Raw genomic sequence first — 18,351 nt, 5'->3', positions numbered from 1 at the left:
CTGACGACAATATTTCGGCTCGGGCTGTGGATTATCTCCCTGGTAGGGCGGAGGATACTTCGCCTTCTTCAATAATGGTCGCCGTATGTGTCGGCAGTGGCCTCCCCATCTCAGGCCAGGGCGGTTAATGAGGTGACATTGGCAATGACACTTGGAACGTCTTTTCTTGGTTGTCACTATTTTAAAAAGCTACAGACAGCAGCGAATCCTGCTGGAAGACGATATGACCTATCTTTATTGGCCCGGCTGTTGCTTCCGGAAGAAGAACAGGCCACGCTTGAGGTTTTAATAGGCGACTGTGCTGCTTCCCTCGAACGTAGCTGAATCTGCTGACTGGTCTAGACGAATGTCTGGTAATCCTCAAGCTCGTGGGAGCGGCTGGCGAACTGCCGAATATCTCGCACGTGGAGATCTAGACACTGGGATCGTCCAGCTGGGCCTATAGTGAGTTCAATGGCTGAAAGTTTACTTTTAGACATATCCGCCTATCCACGGCCCGTCATCTGCGGCGTGAATGCCGGAGTGGTAGAGGGAGTGGAAGGAGGAATAATGATAGCTGTCTCGTGTGGAGCTGACTTGTCAGCCGTGACTGACTAGCTGGAAAAGGAAAGGGTTGACGGCACGGCAAAGCCACCGCACCACGGACTCCCGCGTGGGCGTACTTACTGCGAATCACATGTAACGAGAATGGTCGGCTGCCCCGCTAGTGCCTGTCATCCTGTGTTCTAATGTCGCCCAGACCTTCTGGCCTTCTTCCCGCTCCTTCTAGTCTGGAAACCACCACCCAGTAAATCGCCACGGCTACACATCACAAATAGCCAGCAGGTATCCCGCGATGCAGAGAGTAGTAATATTCCGAGCAGCTTCGCGCTGAGTGCCTCGCGGTGAGGCCTTTAATATTTTCTTTGCTTTCGAATGACGTCTGCGGGTTTTCCGCCTCGGACGGCCCCGCACCTAATTAATTCATTATCACATCATGATGAACGCCTGATTCTCCTGACTTCTCGTTTTCCCCCTCGTCCTAGTCGTTAGTGGCACATTATCAGCCTGGGAAAAACTTCACGGGGCAGTATCATCAAAGATCTACCCTCTGATACCTAGATTCGACTTCTTTACCTCTGCCTTGGCCTTTCGTCCCACTTTTACCTAAACACACCCTCTTCGTCGAAAACGCTACCTACCCCACGGGACGCTGCGCGCGTGAAGCCTCGCCAATATGCGTTCCTCCCACATCCCGCACACGCTCCGCGCCAGCACATGCGCCGCCGTTCTCCTGTTCGCCTGCACATCCTGCGTGTCCGCCCGTAAGTTGCCAGAAGGGGTTGCTCCCCAAGTTAACCAACAACAAGCCCCCAGACTAACACCTTCGGCCTCAGAATCCCCCACCTCCTCCTCCACCACAACAACAACGTCCCACTCCACCACCACCCCGTCCCCCTCCGACCACATCGACCCCAACTCCATCTCCACCGGCAACAGCGGCCTCTCCAACGGCGCCGTCGCCGCCCTCAGCGCCTGCGGCGGCTTCGTCTTCGTCTTCTGCATCGCCGCCACCCTCTTCATCTGGAACCGCCGCGCCACCCGCGACATGCCCGACGTGCAGGAGCTGGTACTGAGTGACGGCGACGATGCCGGCAGGCAACAGCGCGCGATTATGGCGGGGCCGTTGAGCACGCTGACGCCATCGTTGACGCCGCCGGAGCCTGTTTATAGGCCGTGTAGTGGTGGTTCGGGGATGATGCGGAAGAAGGGGTCCTATGCGAGTGATGATTATTATGACTTGGAGGAGAAGGGGCTGGGTGGCTTGCGTGTGGGGCTGCGGCAGGGGAGTGGTCGGGATTGGGCGGAGGCGCTGGAGGGGGATGAGGAGGCGGTTTTGCAGGCGGCGGTGGCGAGGGTGGTGAGTGGGAAGTCGTATTAAATGGGGGGAGAGGACGTATGCAAAGCTGATTGGAATAAGGACAAGAAGCTTAAATGTGATCCCTTTTCTGCATTTCTTTTTACAGCTCAGCGTCGTGTACCCATACCTTTCGCGTCTGCGTGCAGGTTTGTCTGACCGCTGCCATCTTGGAACAAATTGAAATCTTACCTGCCTTTTTTGAGGATGCTGCTCAGCTGCATTCGTGTAAGAATGTTGCTCAAAGAATTTTCATTTGTTATACTCCCCAGTGGATAAAAAAACGAGACTCAAAACGGGCCATTTCCATGCGAACACAAATCGCCCAGCATAGTGCTCCCACTCCGAATATAGCAGACCTTTTGCTCCGCACAAGCCTTCGACGAACAATTCTTAGTCACCACACTACTCTTCGTCTCGAACAAATTGTACTTCTCAACCAACGAGCCGTCTTCCACCATCCGCTCCGTCACGCCATGCCAAAACGTAGCATTCAGCGGCGCGCCCCTCGGCCACCGCCCCTCGCCATCGTACTCCGCCCGCGCATCATACTCGAACTGCCACACCGGCTCCGTCCACGCATTCGCCTCGGACACATTCGCAATGAACGTCTGCCAGTTGGTCACCTCGAACGTGCGCGCATCGACCTGGTACAGCGTCCACCCCGCATTCAGCCCAGTCAACGGCGTGACCGACGGCGCCATGTGCGCCCACGCCAGCGGCCGCGCGTAGTCGACGTCTGTGGTATTACGCAGCGAGCCACCACTACCGCCGCCCGAGGACAGATTGTAGTCGTAGTACACCATCAGCTGGTCCTGGTGCAGGTGGCCCCAGAAGATGCCCGCGATCGTCGCCGGCGAGAAGCGCCGCACGATCGAGTAGAAGAGCGCCGACGGGTTGTGCAGCGCCTTGCCGTTGACGCCCGTGCCGCCGTAGCCGCTCGGCACGTGGCCGATGATCCAGGCGCGCTGGTCGGCGGCTTCGGAGGCCTCGAGCTCGCGGATGAGGAAGCGGAGGATGCCGGATTGGTCGGGGTTGGTGAAGTTGTAGTAGTTGAAGCTGGGGGGCGCGACGGTTAGCGGGGGAATGTTGAGGGTGAATTGGTTCTCAGGGAGTCTTACGGGTTGGCGGTGTACCAGAAGTCGGTGTTGATGGAGATGATTTTCAAGCCTTGTGGTGTGACGTAGGCATATGCACCGTAATGCGTGCTGGCACTCCTTGCGGTCGTGTTGTCGATCCAGCCCATCTCACCCCAAAGTGAAGCCAGTAGTTGATAGTTCCACGAGAAGTTGTCATCATTTGTTGAGTTGGAAAGGCTGTACGGCGTCGCGAAATCACTGGGGAGGCTGTCATGGTTCCCAAGCGCGGCATAAACTGGCTGAATCAACCGTGTCAGCCAACAGCGTCGTAATGGTGGCAAGGGGGAGCTCTGACAATGTTTCCAAGATGTGCTTTAAAGGTTTCGTAGACAACTGTCTCTTCGTATTCAACGTATGCCCGAGATTGTTGGTCTTTATCATCATGGCTAATTACATCTCCCGTGAAAAGTGAGAATGCAATATCGGAGAGATTGACGAAGTTTGCCATGGTAGAGAAAAGCGAAAGGCTCAGATCTGCTGGTGTATCGCAGTAGAGGTTTCCAAACCGCGAAGCTGGCCAAGATGGGTTGCTTGCTGTGGTATTGAGGTACTTGTTTGTGCGGTAGGACCGGCAGCAGAGATAGGTACTACAGTTTCCTTCTGAACCGATGTCATAGCTAAATAACGTTCAATGCATGTTCCAAATCGGGCGGAGGACTTAATCACGAACCGGGGATCAAGGTGCCAATCTGACAAGTGAAGTACGTTGATAACTTCGCCTATAATTACTCGTCAGCGTGAAGATTCCAAGAGTAGGGATGAGATAATTGCGTACCCGATGGCTCCGGCGCCACTGACTTGCTTTCTGGTTTTGGTGTGAAGTATTTACCCTCATCAATTTGGATGACCCCGGGCTCGTCACAGAATGAGTATTTGTAGTGGCAATACGCTTCCATATCTCCAGTTGCGAGAGACATTTTTCTGAATAGTAGAGCCAAGTATGGTCCAGTATTTCCAATTTCGGAGTATTCCTGATAGCAACTGGAGGCGCTGATACCCTTCTTGATCCAGCTCGTTGTTTCGCACACATCGATAAGTAACTCGGTGACAGTACTTTCGGGCTGGGTTATTGCAGCAAGATGCATTGCCTCGAAAAACGTAACACACTTGGAGCAGTTCGTCTCATAGGTGGGACTGCTGAGGATTGTCTGAATGTCAGAAATAAATAAGCTTTTCACCTCTGATGCTGGCAAAACCGGAAGGGGATGCGGCGCGGGTGACGTTTCATTGTATCCTGGGGTGGGCCCTGACCCGCTGTAATACAGCGGGGGTCCATCTTTGTTGGAGATGGTGTTGTTGAGTTGTGGATTGAGCGCTTCCGGTGATGATTCGATCTAGATCTTCTGTCAGATGGAAAAAACGCAAACATGATTATGAATACAGACCCGAATCCCAAAAACACAGCAAACGGTAGCAAAGAAAGCCAAGAGGCTTGGAGGTCCCACCCTGAATTGCATTTCGGCAGGTAGTCCTTCAAGCAGATGTCGCATAGGAAGCCGTTGTGAATTATGGGTTTGTTCTCTCCGCCGTAGCCAAAGTCTCGGCCGACTGAATGACTGTCGGCCGAGACGCTGGATGGTATGAGGGAAGTATAAGTACGAGGCGATTCGCCATTGTTGACCACTTTGGCGTAAACTTTTAGCCAAATGGGTGCCGGGCCAAGTGGAGGGAAGTGCGCTTGCATGTGCGGCCTGCTCCGGCCGGCTAATCGGCATCTGCGGCATCTGTTAGAGATAGATCGGGTTGGTCCGGGTTTCACCCGATCATGTTCGGCGTCCTCCGACCTACTTGAATGAGATTTACCAAGTCAACGCTGTTCACGCATAGAGCCATTGCAACGTTCTCCGGATACTATCAGGCTATAGCATCATCATAGAGGATGGGATTGCATTGAGGGGCCTAATTTTATTAAAATTCCCTCTTGCTTACGTGGAGGCCCAGTCTAAGACGTACGTGCATTCAATCATTTACCTGAAGCAATATAGTTACTGAAATGAAAATCTACAAGTGGCAGGTAAGAGGTTTCAATATCTCTCACCTATTTGCGAGATGTATGGTAGAGAACACATCCAATTTTGCCATCTTCTGGGGGTAATCTATAGAAGATCGCACGTAATTTGCTCTGCTCCGGAGAAGATCAATACAGATATCTGCAGACGGTTGTTCTGGGCACAGGATTTTATAGTTTGGGGCCGTCATTGCTGTTGAAACTAATTAGAGTATGGTTTGAAAAGGAAGTTTGCCATGCACGCGCAACTTTACAAAAGACAAAATTATACAATAGTTATCCTCTCGAGTTCCGATGCTTTTTTCGGTCTTGCCTTCCCCCACATTATTCCATGAACGTATGCTTCGCCAACCAACGTGTATGTTCCGTCCTTCCAGGGCCGAAATACGTATGGAACCTGGCAGCCAGGTATTACGTAAATGGCGTCACCTGGTCTCGTCCCTGGTGGCAGCCAGCACATGCGGCGTTTTGCCGTAAACCCAACCATTCTCTGCGATGACCATTTTTGCAAAGACTTCTCAACGAGACCGACAGAGTACCAGTAATATCCGCGCCCTTGTTTCATTTGCTCTCTGAGATAGCCTTCGCTCTGTCTTCTGCCGGTTTTACGACCGCGGCGTCTTCTTCTGTGGTGTGGTCTGCTTGGCTCATTCTTCCGTGCCCAGTTGTCGAAGTGGAAATAGTACAGCCGCGATGCTCGATAGCCATCGCAGGTGAGCCCACAAATCATCATTTTCCAAACTTTGTTGTGCCCTTCAAACATTCCAACACTGCTATCATCCAATGTGGCCGTTGAAGCTTTCGATTGATCCCGCAACTCCTTGAATATGTTGAATAAAGTGGTTGTGTATCCTTCTCTATGGCTCTCTGCCATACTGAGATCTGGGTGTTTAGTTGAATGAACCACGTCAACCCGTTTTGCGCTCAATAATAAGCTGTTTCCTCGAATCTCGGGTTTTGGATCCATTCTTGATCCAAATAGACCTGGGAGACCGGCACTGAATGGTATGTTCTCACTGTACCGAACGAAAATGTCCTGGTTCGGAATATTTCGCCAGTCTGGAATCCACGAAGGAAGTCTTCGTTTGACAGCGTATGTCGCCCCTGGATCTACAGGAATCCATCTGAACGGAGGTAGGATCTGGCCCGGGGCTGTTGCATTAGCACAGGACAGTATGTTGAGATTTCGTTTCTGCTTGATGCTCCACTCCGCGAAGCGTCGGTATACTTCGTCTGCAGTAATTTCGTTACTGTAGTCCGGTGCTAGCAGGCCCGCTAGATCCGAGGAGTCCAGATCATTCGCAAGGTGGAGCACCGCAAAGATTCTGTCTCTTGCCTTCTCGCAATCTGAGGAACTCGCCATAAGAAGCATGTGAAAGAACGGAAGTTCTCGGTCAGACTCATGAAGATAATGCCCATAAAGATGCTTCTTTCGCGCCTTTTGAATTTCAATCGCCATATGTGAGGCGGCCGCGGCCCTTTTGAAGAGCTTCTTATCCACTGCAGGGATACGATGAAGGCTTTGCATTGCGATGACAAAATGGTCCCAGTCCATTTCGTTGGTCTTACTTGTGAAAATCGTTGCCTTGCGCGCGTGCAAGACTTCTTGTAGCACCCAAAGCCGGTGGAACCAAGGTCGGCATAACAATGCGTTTGCACAATTCCAGCATGCCTGCTCAGCCGATTCGGAGATGCCTTCTTGGCCCAGTGAGCGCGCTGCCGTATAGCTGGTGGGCAGGAAGTGTGTGATGAAGTCGAATTTGCGCCGGGCGGTGTACTCGGCCGAGCTGTGCATGTACCGGAGAAGCGTGAATGCTCCCTTGATATCATCAGCTTCCGCGCCAAGGAATATCAGCACCCTGTGTGCGGACTCGTAAATGCTGTTCATATGTCGGACTTGTTGATTCTTCTCCTCGTTGTTCTCTTGGTTGATGCAAAGAGCATCACACCATAGCAAGCGAGGCGCATGAGGTAATCGAAGCTCCACCAAAGCGTCGTACAAGTTTTGCCGAACTTTCATCTCGTGGCCGTTACAGACTATGATCGCTTGATCCTCCTTGCTGCCCCAGTGGTAGGACAGTGCTTCGTAAGGCGGCGGAACAAGTCGTTCACGAACTTCGAGGATGAAGTGACCTTCGATTTTACCATCAATCCCCGGTTCCAGAACGAAGAGGCGGAATTCGCTTGCGTTGATATCCTCGTACAATCGTGATTGGTTTCCTCCGCGCCAGTTGTGTGTTTGAGTCGCTTTGAGATAGGACCGGACACGTTGTTCGTAAGAGGATTGGACCTGCAGAAGAGCAATGCATTTCAATGCAAGATCGGTTGAGATTACCCACGCATTCACTACGACATAGGTGGTAGCCATAATCATGCCGAGTCCGTTAACGATTCCGCGAATCCCACTCCAACGGATATTCAGTTGTGCATCATGAGTAGGCGTGGTGGAATGTCTACGGACGAAAGGAACTGGCCGATTCGAACTCAGAAGTAAACGTTGTGACCATCTCCAGGCAATTTTTCTGACGGTGCTCATCTCGTTCGAAGCAGGATGCGAGTAATGTTGCTACTACGCAAAATACATCCGGGGCGGTAGATGCGGTGCCTTTTCAATGCGGAGCAGTTCGTGACCTAGTGTCACATTACTTATTGTTACTAACACTCAAGACAGCTTACAAAACCCTTGGCGAGAAGGTCGATTATGCGCTGTTATGTGTCGACCTCTCATAGGCTAATGAGCATCGGCTTTTAAAAATCTACTTGCCCGCTTTCTGCCATTGTTGCATGCCCAAGCCTTAACCGCATCCGACTGCCAGAAAGAGTAGCTTCGATTGGTCTGTTTGCGGCAAAGCATGGGCTATTCGGAAGACACGGCAGCCTTCCTGAGGTGCTCAATAAGCTGACGACTTGCAAATGTAGACGGAAATTCTGCGCATTTCTATGAATCACCCAATGTCTGACGGGCTCGAAAAGCGTCGCATTGTCCCGCATTTCTTCCACTGTGCGATGTGGGTAAATTCAATTGCGATGTAATTGATTTGCAACGACAGAAAGCGAACACGCGGCGTGCAGTCAGTAGTAGACCACTCCGCTATCACGTCTGCATTTCACGTCCTAAACCAAGCGCGCAGCAAGGATCTCTAGTGCTACAGTGTCCTCCTGAAGCCGATGTAAATGTGGATTTTTGCTCATGTCATGGGCAAATTAAACCCCACATTTACGTCCGAACGATAGCTTCAACCACCCACAAATGTTATTTTTCTAAGAAAAGAGCTGGACCATAGTTATGCCTCGGGCCTTGATATTCTTCACGCTAGCCTTCGGCTGCCATAACGCCCTGCATGTTGAGGATAGAAGCTTATTCTAGCGTAGGGCAGAAGAGCTCTTACTTTTGATGTTGTCAATCCCGAGTCTATGTCCCAGCTCTCCTTAACCCTTTTCTGCACACTGCACTACATAATTAATCAAGTCCGTCGGCCTAACAGAAAGATGTTGCAGATAGAGCCGCGACTCAGAAGAGGTCCAAACTTAGTTGGATCTACGGATCGCCCCGAATGCTCGAGCGCAGACACCCAATGGCATGTCGCCGGTTCTGCCGGAAGCAGCCTTGGCAACGGCGACGGCACAGCAGCCGGAGCCGCGGACATGAATCAGCTTGCCTGACGCAACCTGAATTTCAGGGGCAGGGAAGCGCCGAAAAGAAACCACAACGAGCGAGAGGATGGCCAGTTCCTCCGTCCCACAAAGAAGTGAATGGAAAACCACCGGCCGAAAGAATTCGGACCCGGCGCAAAGAGACTTGGCAACGCCGTTTTCTCACACTACCAATATCCTTGGAGAAAGGAAGTCTGCTGCGGCGTCTACAACCCGTTCGCTCCTACCACCCCTTGTCACAGAGTTTTAGCCCACGACCGGCGAGCTGGCGAGTGGGAATAGGTGGAAGCATGCGAAGATAGAAAGCGGTTTGTTGTAGAGGAGTCAGGTTTGGCAGCGGGGGCAAGGTCGTGGCCAAATGATGCGCCGACTTGCATGACAAGGAAGAAGTCAAGTCATGGCACGCCGAGACATTCAGCGGCTGCCATAGTTAGTTGAGTGGGGCCGTATACCGTATACACCCGCGAAACTCGCTCACTTGGCGACAGGGGTTACCCATGCAGTAAATGCTTCTGCCGCGCCTGCCGCCAAGTGGACGAATCTCTTGCGTATATATGGTATCTGCCATGAAATTCTCTGTGCGCCGTTGAACTACGATTTTGGAAGGGAAACCGCGATAAGCCCGCTGTCCATCGCCCCGCGCGTTTACCTCTGAAACTTCGACTATCTTTAGCTCCTGACTTGCACCACACTGAATTTGATCTCGCAGCTTTGAATAGATTCTCTTGTATATATGTGATAGAGCATTTCGTACATTACATGTGCTTCAGCACTTCGCCAGGATCCACTCGTTCAGCACTTCGCCAGGATCCACTCGTTCAGCCCTTTTCCAATCTCAGCCGGCTTCTCATACGGAGACCAATGGGCGCTATCGATGACCTGCACTGTCAAGTCCGGCACCAAGCCCGCCTCCTTGTTCTGGTCGATAAGCGCTGGCAGGCAGACATCATCGCCAGTACACCCGAGAAAGAAGCTGGGCACCTTGATAGGAAGCCGCTCGGATGGGAGTTCCTTTTCCACGTCCCAATGATGGCCATGCGCCAGCGCCTTGTACCAGCACAGCGAGCTTGCGATGCCTCTCTCGCCCACAAAGGCAAACCACTCCTCCTTCAGCTTCCCCTCGCTCTCTGCCCTCGCATATTCGCGTAATGGAAGACCCTCGTTGGCTTCGACGAAACGCCGCATGGCGCCATGCTGGCACCAATGCTCGCCCATCAAGTGGTCCTTCTCGCCGTGCAGCACCGTCCAGAATGTCTCGAGGTTCTTCTCGATAATGCTCGGCGCGTCCTCGTGGTTGGCGAAGAAGTCCCAGTACGCGTACCGCGGCAGGCCGGTTGCCGTTTCGAACAGCTCGTTGAGGGCGGTGAGGTCGAAGGGGCCCGGCGGGATGTAGTGCACGTTGAGCATGGCCACGCCCGCACAGAGCTGCGGCTGCCACAGCCACATGCGCGTCGCGAGCACCGAACCCCAGTCGTGTCCGATCACGACGACTCTCTCCACTTTCTCCGCTGCAAGCAGCTCCGCGAGATCGGTCGTCATGGCTTTGGAGTTGAACAGCGCGGCATCGGTGGGGTTGGAAGAGCCACCGTAGCCGAGGAGGTCGGGAGCGATGATGCGTCGCCCGAGGGGGAGGAGGTGCGGGATCACCTTGAACCACAGCTTCGCGCCATCGGGAAAGCCGTGCAGGAGGAGGAGCGCCGGCTTGTCATTTGCAGCGGCGCCAGAATCAAAGTAGGTGTAGGTAAGCGATCGGGAGGTGGTGAAGCTCTTACGCGTGAAACCCTCCATGGTGCGCGGAACGTCGAAACCGGCCTGTGGTCTTGCAGAAAGGAACACGCTCACAGTTATCTACTGGGGGAGCGATAAGTAATGTGAGCGGGGTTCTCGCAGCAGGGCGGTGTCCAGCCAATTAAGCTTTGGCAATTGGCATTGCACGGACTCTGCGAAGAGATCTGCGCCAACACGACTTATTCCTCCGACTGCAGTCAACGTTGCGCCCCGCGCGGGTCTTCGTATTCGCTACCAAAGCTGGCGACTTCAGAGAACACACCGCATGTTCGAGTCGTTAGGGCCCACGCATCGAACGTTCAACAACCCCTGTTTGTTGTCGGACAAACGGCGCTTTCCCCTAAAAATAGACAGTTCTCGAAGACTTGCAAAGAAGATCAATAAGTAGATATCAGAAAGAGAGGGAAGAAACAACAGTAACGATGTAACTATAAGGTTCCAAGTCTTATATAAAATAGAAATACTACAGGTTTCTTAAAGGGGAAGCAGATAGTAAAGACAACAAACGCGCATGATAAGCATTGACTTTGCAGACTCACTGGCGATCCGAATATTAATTCTCCGCGTGTCTGACTTTCGTCGGCTTTACTTAGAAAGAAAAGACCGAATCCTACCGCACAAACCTACCAGATATGCCCGAAACAGTGGTCCGGAACCGAGATGTTGGATGCATGAGTCTTGAGCATTTCGCTGTACAGAGAGAAGACTTGAGTATAAGAGATATAGAGAGCGGACATGGAAGTCTACGGATGCCTACAGCCACATCAAAAACTCCACTACCAAGTCGGCGACATGCACATGCCATTTGGATTTCGCGCAGCCTCTCGTTTTTTGACAAACTCGGCCCCTTTTACCATTTTTACAAAAGATGGCCAGCACTTTGCGGCTTCGAGCGTCCTTTCTGCCTCGGGTCGGCGCGCCATCCACCTGAAGAAGGCCGCGGAAGCGGCGAAGCTCCCGAATGTCGTCCAACGCAAACGCCGCCTCATCGTTGGTGCAACAGGAGCATCTGGTGCTCTGCTTCTCATCCGTCTGCTCGAGATCCTCCGCGCCCTGGACGTCGAGACCCACCTCATATTCAGCAAATGGAGCATCGCCACAATGCGGTACGAGACGGACGTCCCCATCGAATACGTCCAGTCGCTGGCAACACGGGCATATGCGGTCAAGGACATGACCGCGCCACCCTCGTCTGGCAGCTTTCTCCACGACGGCATGATCGTCGTGCCTTGTTCGATGAAGACGCTAGCAGCAGTCCGAGCTGGGTATTGCGATGACTTGATATCGCGGTCAGCAGACGTGTGTCTGAAGGAGGGGCGCAAGCTTGTTATGGCGGTGAGGGAGACGCCACTCAGCGCGATACATCTAGACAATATGGCCTTTCTACAACGGGCCGGAGCAGTCATCTTCCCGCCCGTACCGGCATTTTACACCAGGCCAAAGTCGATCCAGGACATCGTGGATCAGAGCGTGGGAAGGATGCTGGACTCGCTGGACATCCACGTGGATACTTTTCACAGATGGGACGGTGCTCGTATGTTGACGTCCAAGGCAGCGGAAAGTCAAGCTGAGCAGCAGGCAAACTTCCAGGAGATTCCAGGCAAACAAGCCAGCAGTCAGTCAGTAGGTCTATAAAAGACCGGTAGATAGCTGAAATACAATCACTATGCGATCTGTTAAACTAAGGCTGGCGTATTGTAGAACCACAACAGTTCATTGAGAATTAATATGATTTTTTGCTGCTGGACATGACCACAACTCAAAATCTCCCCGCATGTTGATGACCTGGCTGCAGGAATTCCCCGTGCCTGCTCGCTTCGGAATCTCCCCGGTGTCCTCCACTTTCGACATCCACAGGCCGACCGCTCTCCATGGAGCCACCCGCACCTCCCGAGATTGCACTTGCACTCTCAATAATCTTTTCCGTTGAATCGCTCTCCTGCATTGTTGCCATCATCGCTGACATGGCGTACGGATCTTTCTTGCTGCGGAATGCCGACCCCTTCCTGTTGCCGCCGCCGATGGTTTGTTGAGCCAGTTCGATTGAGACCTGCCCATTCTTCGAGCTGGCACTGCGCTTGGAGACACCTTTCGTCGATTCGTCCTCGCCAGTCCAAAATTTGCGGGTGAAGACGGGACGGATCATGGTTGATTGTCCGACGAAAATGGCCACAACATCCTCACGGCAGGACCAGATGGCGGCAGTCTTGCCGTTTTTGAGCTGCAGATATTTAGCTATCGTGAAAGAGATATTGGGAGTGAAGAGGGAGGAGTCTTACTCCAAGCACGAAAACAACGCGTAGCACCGCTGCTACCATGACGAATACGCCAGCCCCAAAAAGGATGTACAGTCCGATCCTACGCCATATGGTGGTCCTGATCCGGAAGATAACAGGTGCGGGAATAAGCATAATGCACAGATCTGTGATCAGGTTGCAGATTAAAGTTGGTATCAAGAGTGCCGCGCCTTGCGCCTTGCAGAAGCCTATTGTGGGATTAGCAATAGTCGCAATGGGGCTGTGTGCGATACTCACTTCCAGGGTCCGGCCACACCTGCCACATTCTCTCGTAGGGTCTGCATACGAATGAGACCAGAAGGAGGATTGCTATCCATGTGGTCATGACCAGCACCAAGGTCGGCTTGATGAACTTGGCAACCCACAGCCCGTTGACCACCCGTTGGTATAAGAACAGCATGTTGAATTTGAGAGACCAGATGAGGGAAACGTATGTATACCACCCTACCATGAACCACTTGGTTCCGAGGATGAGCGAATCAGCCTGTTCTTGCGTGAGGCTCAAACGCTGATCGGTAGGAATGGCACCCAAATCGCCGTGTTCGCCCACGATTTCGGCCGCAACGGTCATGCCGGTGTAGATGGCCTATGGAAAGTTTCGATGTGCGTTAGAGCCGACAGTCTGGGGAGACAGGAAAAAGCTTTGGCGAAAGCTTCGCTGGATCTACTCACCAAAGTAAAAAAGATCATGTAATCATCCGGTTTGAAGTTTGACGGGCCGACCATCTGCCATCGAGAATATATTCGAGCGAGGATGATCAGTACTCCAACGCTGTACAACGTCCATGTCTCAATAACTGCGGCGTCGGCCATGGCTGGTGAATAGTGTTACTGGATCCTTCCAAAGACTGTGAGAGAGGTGTCAATTGATTTTTAAATGCGCAGAGTAAAATGAGAAGCTGGTCGTTGCCCACTCCGCGTTGTCGTCGTTCCCGTGTGCTTGGACTCAAAAAGAGATGTAAGACAACCACAGTATAGGGGAAGGAGAAGCAGACACGGCAGTTCTTGAGCTCTCGACCGCACATCGTCCGATCGCGCGGTCATCTCCCATGCTTGGTAACCTTAAGCTAGTCAGAAACATCGAGTGTGAATATCTAAGAGGCTGATGCTCCACGCTCTTAATGCGCATTGACAATAGCCGACCGGACGGCTGAATCATTACTCCTTGTAGGATGGTACTTCGGCTCCTGCGGGCAATCCTTCAGGGATTTCGTATCTGCGACCAGTCATTTCGGCTGATTTTCCCTCCATGCAAGGTTCTCCAGCTGTACCAGAACTTTAGTTGTGAGGTTATCGTTTCTCTGTGAATCCCAATCAGCCCGTTTGTCAAGATGAGCTGTCTTTACTGGCCTCCTTAAATAATACTCTTGGGTAGAGAAAGAGACAACGCATAGCGCTTGCGAAAATGACTCCACTACGGTCGCTGTCACCTTTGATTTCTAGGGATTTCGGTGCATGACTCATAGCACACGGCTGCTGGCAGTTACGGCGCTGCGGAGTTGTGTTTGGTCAACCGATTTTACCCCAGACTCCAATCTTTGAGTGGTTGGAATCCATGGCCGAAGCTTCGGAATAGCCGCCAATGCTCAGAATCCCTTGTTGGATCTCTTCGTGCTGATGATATGATTGGTCTCTCGGAACACGACTCGTCCTCGCCACGTAAGACGGCAAGCTCGGGGATTTTGTTAAGCGACGCGATATGGAAAAAGTCTAAAAGGGGAACCGGAATGAAGTGCGGTTTTGGACTGCGTCCTAAATGTCTCAAGGGGAACTGGAATAACTGCTGTTGTCGACTGCGCCGACCTGCAACCGTGGCCTGCGCTGCCAAGCATAAAACACAGCTTCACATGAATCAGTCCTTCTTGGCCCCCGCAAACATCTCCAAATCGGCCACATTTGAGTCGAGTGCGTATATCTCCTGGTATCGGGTTGGTCCAGCGTTATGCCAGAGCTCCTTTTGATCCCGACACGTCCGCAATTCTGGGGAACCCCAGGCCCGTGGGGAGCTGGCGAATTCGTGCGGGAAGGACAGCTTGGGAACGCCTTCATGATCGGAAAACCCTGCCCAAAGCATCTCCTAACCGAGGATCGACGGGAAAATTCCCCTCTTATTATTTCATGGTACGGGGCAGTGGCGTGTTGTTTTGGTCGGCCAATCGGATGCCACCCGAGCTCGATTCAACCACCTAGCTACTTCTGGCAAGTCAGGTATACATGGTAAGGCCAACAATGTGTAGAAACGATCGTCATATACAAGGAGCTATATTGGTCGTTACGTGAGTCGTAATACTGTGTTAGCGCGGCGCTAGTATGACCGAGGGGCAAAGGGCATTGCGCCACTTAGCGTTGCGCCGACAAAAGATCGCCCTCCGACCACAGTACGCCCGTATCAACATGCTGGATCGACATTTCTCCGATGGTGGGTCTTGCATCTGGTGCACTCGCCAAAATGCAGGGTCAACCCCATCTACGAGAATACTAAGCTAAGAAGGGAAGAAGGAGGAGTAAAGACTTGCGAATAAACACTCGTTCCTACGCATTGACCAAGGATTGCGAATGAGCTACCATTTTGCCAGCGCATCGAATCAGCATCGCTGACAAGTTGCAAAAGTGTCGCTGTAGGATCATTAAAGGCACTTAATCGGTCTGCAAGAAGTTTACGTAGGATCATCTTCCCAGCTGCTGAGCCCCTTTGGCTTCAAATTTCTGTATCCCCCAAGTCTCTACCGCTCATTACCACCGCAGAAATGTTGTCCTCGCGTGTGGCGCACGAATCCAAACGTTCTATCAGATGCATCCCTAGACCAGCCTTCGTATCAACTCGCAATATCCATCGGTCCACCCCCGAACCTCCGCACTTGAACTTCAGATCTTTCGTAGAAGCATTGAAAGCTGACCACGATGTCGCTGAGATAAACTCGGAGAAAGATCCTCACCTCGAAGTTGCAGCTATTATTCGGCGATCCAATGAGTTGAACGACAAGGCACCCCTTTTCAATAACGTAAAAGGTGCCCATCAAGGTCTTTTTCGTATCCTGGGCGGGCCTGGTGCGCTACGATGCACATCCAAAGGGAAATACGGCAGACTAGCACGCCACCTTGCGCTCCCTCCGCACGCTAGCATGAAGCAGATCCTCGATCAGATGCTATCCGCTAAGGCAGCCCCTCTAGTTCCCCCGCGTACGCTTACTACGGGACCCTGCAAGGAAAACAAGCTGTTCGGAGACGAGATCGACCTTACCAAGCTGCCGGCGCCGCTCATCCACCAGAGCGATGGCGGAAGGTATATTCAAACCTACGGCATCAACATAGTCAAATCACCGGATGGGACCTGGACCAACTGGTCAATAGCACGCGCCATGGTGCACGATCAAAGGCATCTGGCCGGGCTGGTCATCGAGCCGCAGCACCTGTGGCAAATCCACCAGCTCTGGAAGAAGGAGAGGCCCGGCGTCGACATTCCGTGGGCGCTTACACTTGGAGCACCTCCTGCCGCAGTCATGGCCTCGTCGATGCCGCTTCCCGATCGGGTCAGTGAAGCCGAGTACGTCGGCGCCATGAACGGAGCCCCTATGGACCTTGTGAAGTGCGAGACCAACGACCTGCTCGTGCCGGCGTCCTCTGAGATTGTGCTGGAGGGGACACTATCCGTTACTGAAACGGCCCGCGAAGGTCCTTTTGGAGAAATGCACGGCTACTGCTTCCCCGGGGACGCGCGCCAGTCGCCGCTGTACGTATCGACTACACCTTGCACCAACTGAAGCTGACCATGCGTGACACAGGTACCGAGTCAACTGCATCACTTACCGAAACGGCGCCATTCTCCCCGTCTGCGCGTCCGGCCGCCTGACAGACGAGACGCATACCATGATCGGGTCTCTCGCCGCAGCGGAAATTCGCCAATTATGCCAGGAGAATGGCTTGCCCATCACCGACGCTTTTGCAAGTTTCGAAACACAGGTGACTTGGGTAGCACTCAAGGTCGATACGACTGCATTACGGAAGCTTGGCATCACAAAGATTTCCAAGGAGTTTAGCCGCCGTGTGGGCGATCTGGTCTTCAACCACAAAGTTGGTTACACGATCCATCGGCTTGTCCTGGTTGGAGACGACATCGATGTCTATGAAGGTAGCGATGTCTTGTGGGCCTTCAGCACGCGCTGCCGTCCTGGTGACGATGAGGTTTTCTATCCGGAGGTTCGTGCCTTCCCGCTGATTCCATACAACGGTCACGGTGCCCATAGCCCGGTCAAAGGCGGGAAGGTAGTAAGTGACGCACTACTTCCTGCAGAGTACACAACTGGAAAGGACTGGGAGGCGGCGAGTTTTAAAGAGAGCTATCCAACCGGAGTACAGGAAAGGGTTATTTCTCAATGGAGTGAAATGGGGTTTGAGAAGAGGTGATAAATCATCCATTTGCAGTCTATCTTTGGGATCAGTTCTGCTTGGGGTGTTTACTGAGAGCATGCAACGACTTGGACGATAATCGATTCTTCAACGCTCTGCTCCTACCAACCCTCTTTACCTTTCGAAGTGTAATGTCATAATGTAGCCCGACCTTCTCTGATACTTTTCACCGCCTCCATCAGCAGGCACACTATCGCCGTCTTCATTCGTTTTCAAAGCCTCCGCCAACGTACACGTCCCCGAATGCTCGAATCCAAGTCCCTCATACAATCTCACCGCACCAGTGTTGTCAGGCTTGATCATAAGCCGGACCCGGACCTCTTTTGCAGTCCCTTCCTCACCGGTCTCCCTCTCCTTCAGCCACTTGACAACTTCCTTGCAAAGAGCCTTCCCTACACCCTTTCCCCGATGTTCCGGCAAGGTGTACAAGCTCAGCAGCTGCCACTTTTCCTCAACCTGATCAGTCCGCACCGCCGGCTGCCCCGCTTCATCAGGCAGCGTGTATGCTTCCGCGCTGACTGGCCCAAGCACTGTGACTTGAGCGACCCACTCTCCATCCTTTCCTGCGCCAGCTTGGTGCTGTGCGACGAAGTTGTGGCGGCACGGATCTGCGCTGAGACGTTCGATCCATACGGAATCGGGAAAGGCAGATTCGGCAGCGAATGTTGAGGAGAAAGCCATTGGTGATTGGGTGAGGGCGGAGAGGCGGAGTTGTTTGTATTTCTGAGCCAGACTGGGGAGGTCGACTGATTGCGGGGAAACATGCACGAAGGTGTATTTTTGTTCCATTTTCGGAGAAGGTGCTAAGTAGTTCTGACCCTTGAAAAGAGGTAGAGTGAAAGTTCGTTCAATCGTATAATCTGAAGAACTGGGAATAAGTCTATCGTTACCTTTCTCGGTCAACCGTGCCTGTTGGGCGGTTTAAGTATACGGCGAGGTATGATTACTCATCTTCCGCGGCACTGATGAACGTGGCTTAGTTCCAACAGATAGAACGCAGTACCAATTGTTAGTAGCCTAAAGCGATAAGAGATTACACGCTGTATGCAGACAAATGTCGCAGTACTTGAATCAGAATGCAATGTGAGATGAAGGTCAAACCACTCATCTACAAATTCTCTACCGAGCACCTTCAATCGACGTCAACCGTGCCATGCAACT

General features: G+C 52.5%; 7 protein-coding genes across 7 annotated transcripts; 3 read left to right on the top strand and 4 right to left on the bottom strand.

Moving 5' to 3' along the window:
* Window positions 1-1,216: 1,216 nt before the first annotated feature.
* LTHEOB_552 (Acid protease) lies at window positions 1,217-1,921 on the top strand (the record flags this gene model as incomplete). Its single annotated transcript, XM_035514674.1, has 2 exons — window positions 1,217-1,304; window positions 1,377-1,921. 2 exons carry the CDS (start codon window positions 1,217-1,219, stop codon window positions 1,919-1,921), a joined length of 633 nt encoding a protein of 210 aa, XP_035369311.1.
* Window positions 1,922-2,187: 266 nt separating this feature from the next.
* Window positions 2,188-3,953, bottom strand: LTHEOB_551 (Ser thr protein phosphatase family protein; the record flags this gene model as incomplete). The annotated part of the gene is made up of 4 exons (XM_035514663.1): window positions 2,188-2,956; window positions 3,019-3,234; window positions 3,707-3,755; window positions 3,812-3,953. The coding sequence occupies 4 exons, from the start codon at window positions 3,951-3,953 to the stop codon at window positions 2,188-2,190; spliced, it is 1,176 nt and encodes a 391-aa protein (XP_035369310.1).
* Window positions 3,954-9,490: 5,537 nt separating this feature from the next.
* On the bottom strand, window positions 9,491-10,486 carry LTHEOB_550 (Alpha beta hydrolase fold protein; the record flags this gene model as incomplete). The annotated part of the gene is made up of 1 exon (XM_035514652.1): window positions 9,491-10,486. One exon carries the CDS (start codon window positions 10,484-10,486, stop codon window positions 9,491-9,493), a length of 996 nt encoding a protein of 331 aa, XP_035369309.1.
* Window positions 10,487-11,278: 792 nt separating this feature from the next.
* LTHEOB_549 (Phenylacrylic acid decarboxylase protein) lies at window positions 11,279-12,121 on the top strand (the record flags this gene model as incomplete). The annotated part of the gene is made up of 1 exon (XM_035514640.1): window positions 11,279-12,121. One exon carries the CDS (start codon window positions 11,279-11,281, stop codon window positions 12,119-12,121), a length of 843 nt encoding a protein of 280 aa, XP_035369308.1.
* Window positions 12,122-12,245: 124 nt separating this feature from the next.
* Window positions 12,246-13,596, bottom strand: LTHEOB_548 (uncharacterized protein; the record flags this gene model as incomplete). Its single annotated transcript, XM_035514629.1, has 4 exons — window positions 12,246-12,707; window positions 12,766-12,971; window positions 13,021-13,369; window positions 13,456-13,596. 4 exons carry the CDS (start codon window positions 13,594-13,596, stop codon window positions 12,246-12,248), a joined length of 1,158 nt encoding a protein of 385 aa, XP_035369307.1.
* A 2,309-nt stretch (window positions 13,597-15,905) lies between these two features.
* Window positions 15,906-17,187, top strand: LTHEOB_547 (3-octaprenyl-4-hydroxybenzoate carboxy- protein; the record flags this gene model as incomplete). The annotated part of the gene is made up of 2 exons (XM_035514618.1): window positions 15,906-16,513; window positions 16,566-17,187. 2 exons carry the CDS (start codon window positions 15,906-15,908, stop codon window positions 17,185-17,187), a joined length of 1,230 nt encoding a protein of 409 aa, XP_035369306.1.
* Window positions 17,188-17,304: 117 nt separating this feature from the next.
* On the bottom strand, window positions 17,305-17,871 carry LTHEOB_546 (GNAT family acetyltransferase; the record flags this gene model as incomplete). Its single annotated transcript, XM_035514607.1, has 1 exon — window positions 17,305-17,871. The coding sequence occupies one exon, from the start codon at window positions 17,869-17,871 to the stop codon at window positions 17,305-17,307; it is 567 nt and encodes a 188-aa protein (XP_035369305.1).
* Between the last annotated feature and the right edge of the window lie 480 nt (window positions 17,872-18,351).

Source organism: Lasiodiplodia theobromae (assembly GCF_012971845.1).
Source record: "Lasiodiplodia theobromae strain AM2As chromosome Unknown scaffold_2, whole genome shotgun sequence".
Taxonomy (NCBI): Eukaryota; Fungi; Ascomycota; class Dothideomycetes; order Botryosphaeriales; family Botryosphaeriaceae; genus Lasiodiplodia; species Lasiodiplodia theobromae.
This window is presented reverse-complemented; position numbering and strand designations above follow the sequence as displayed.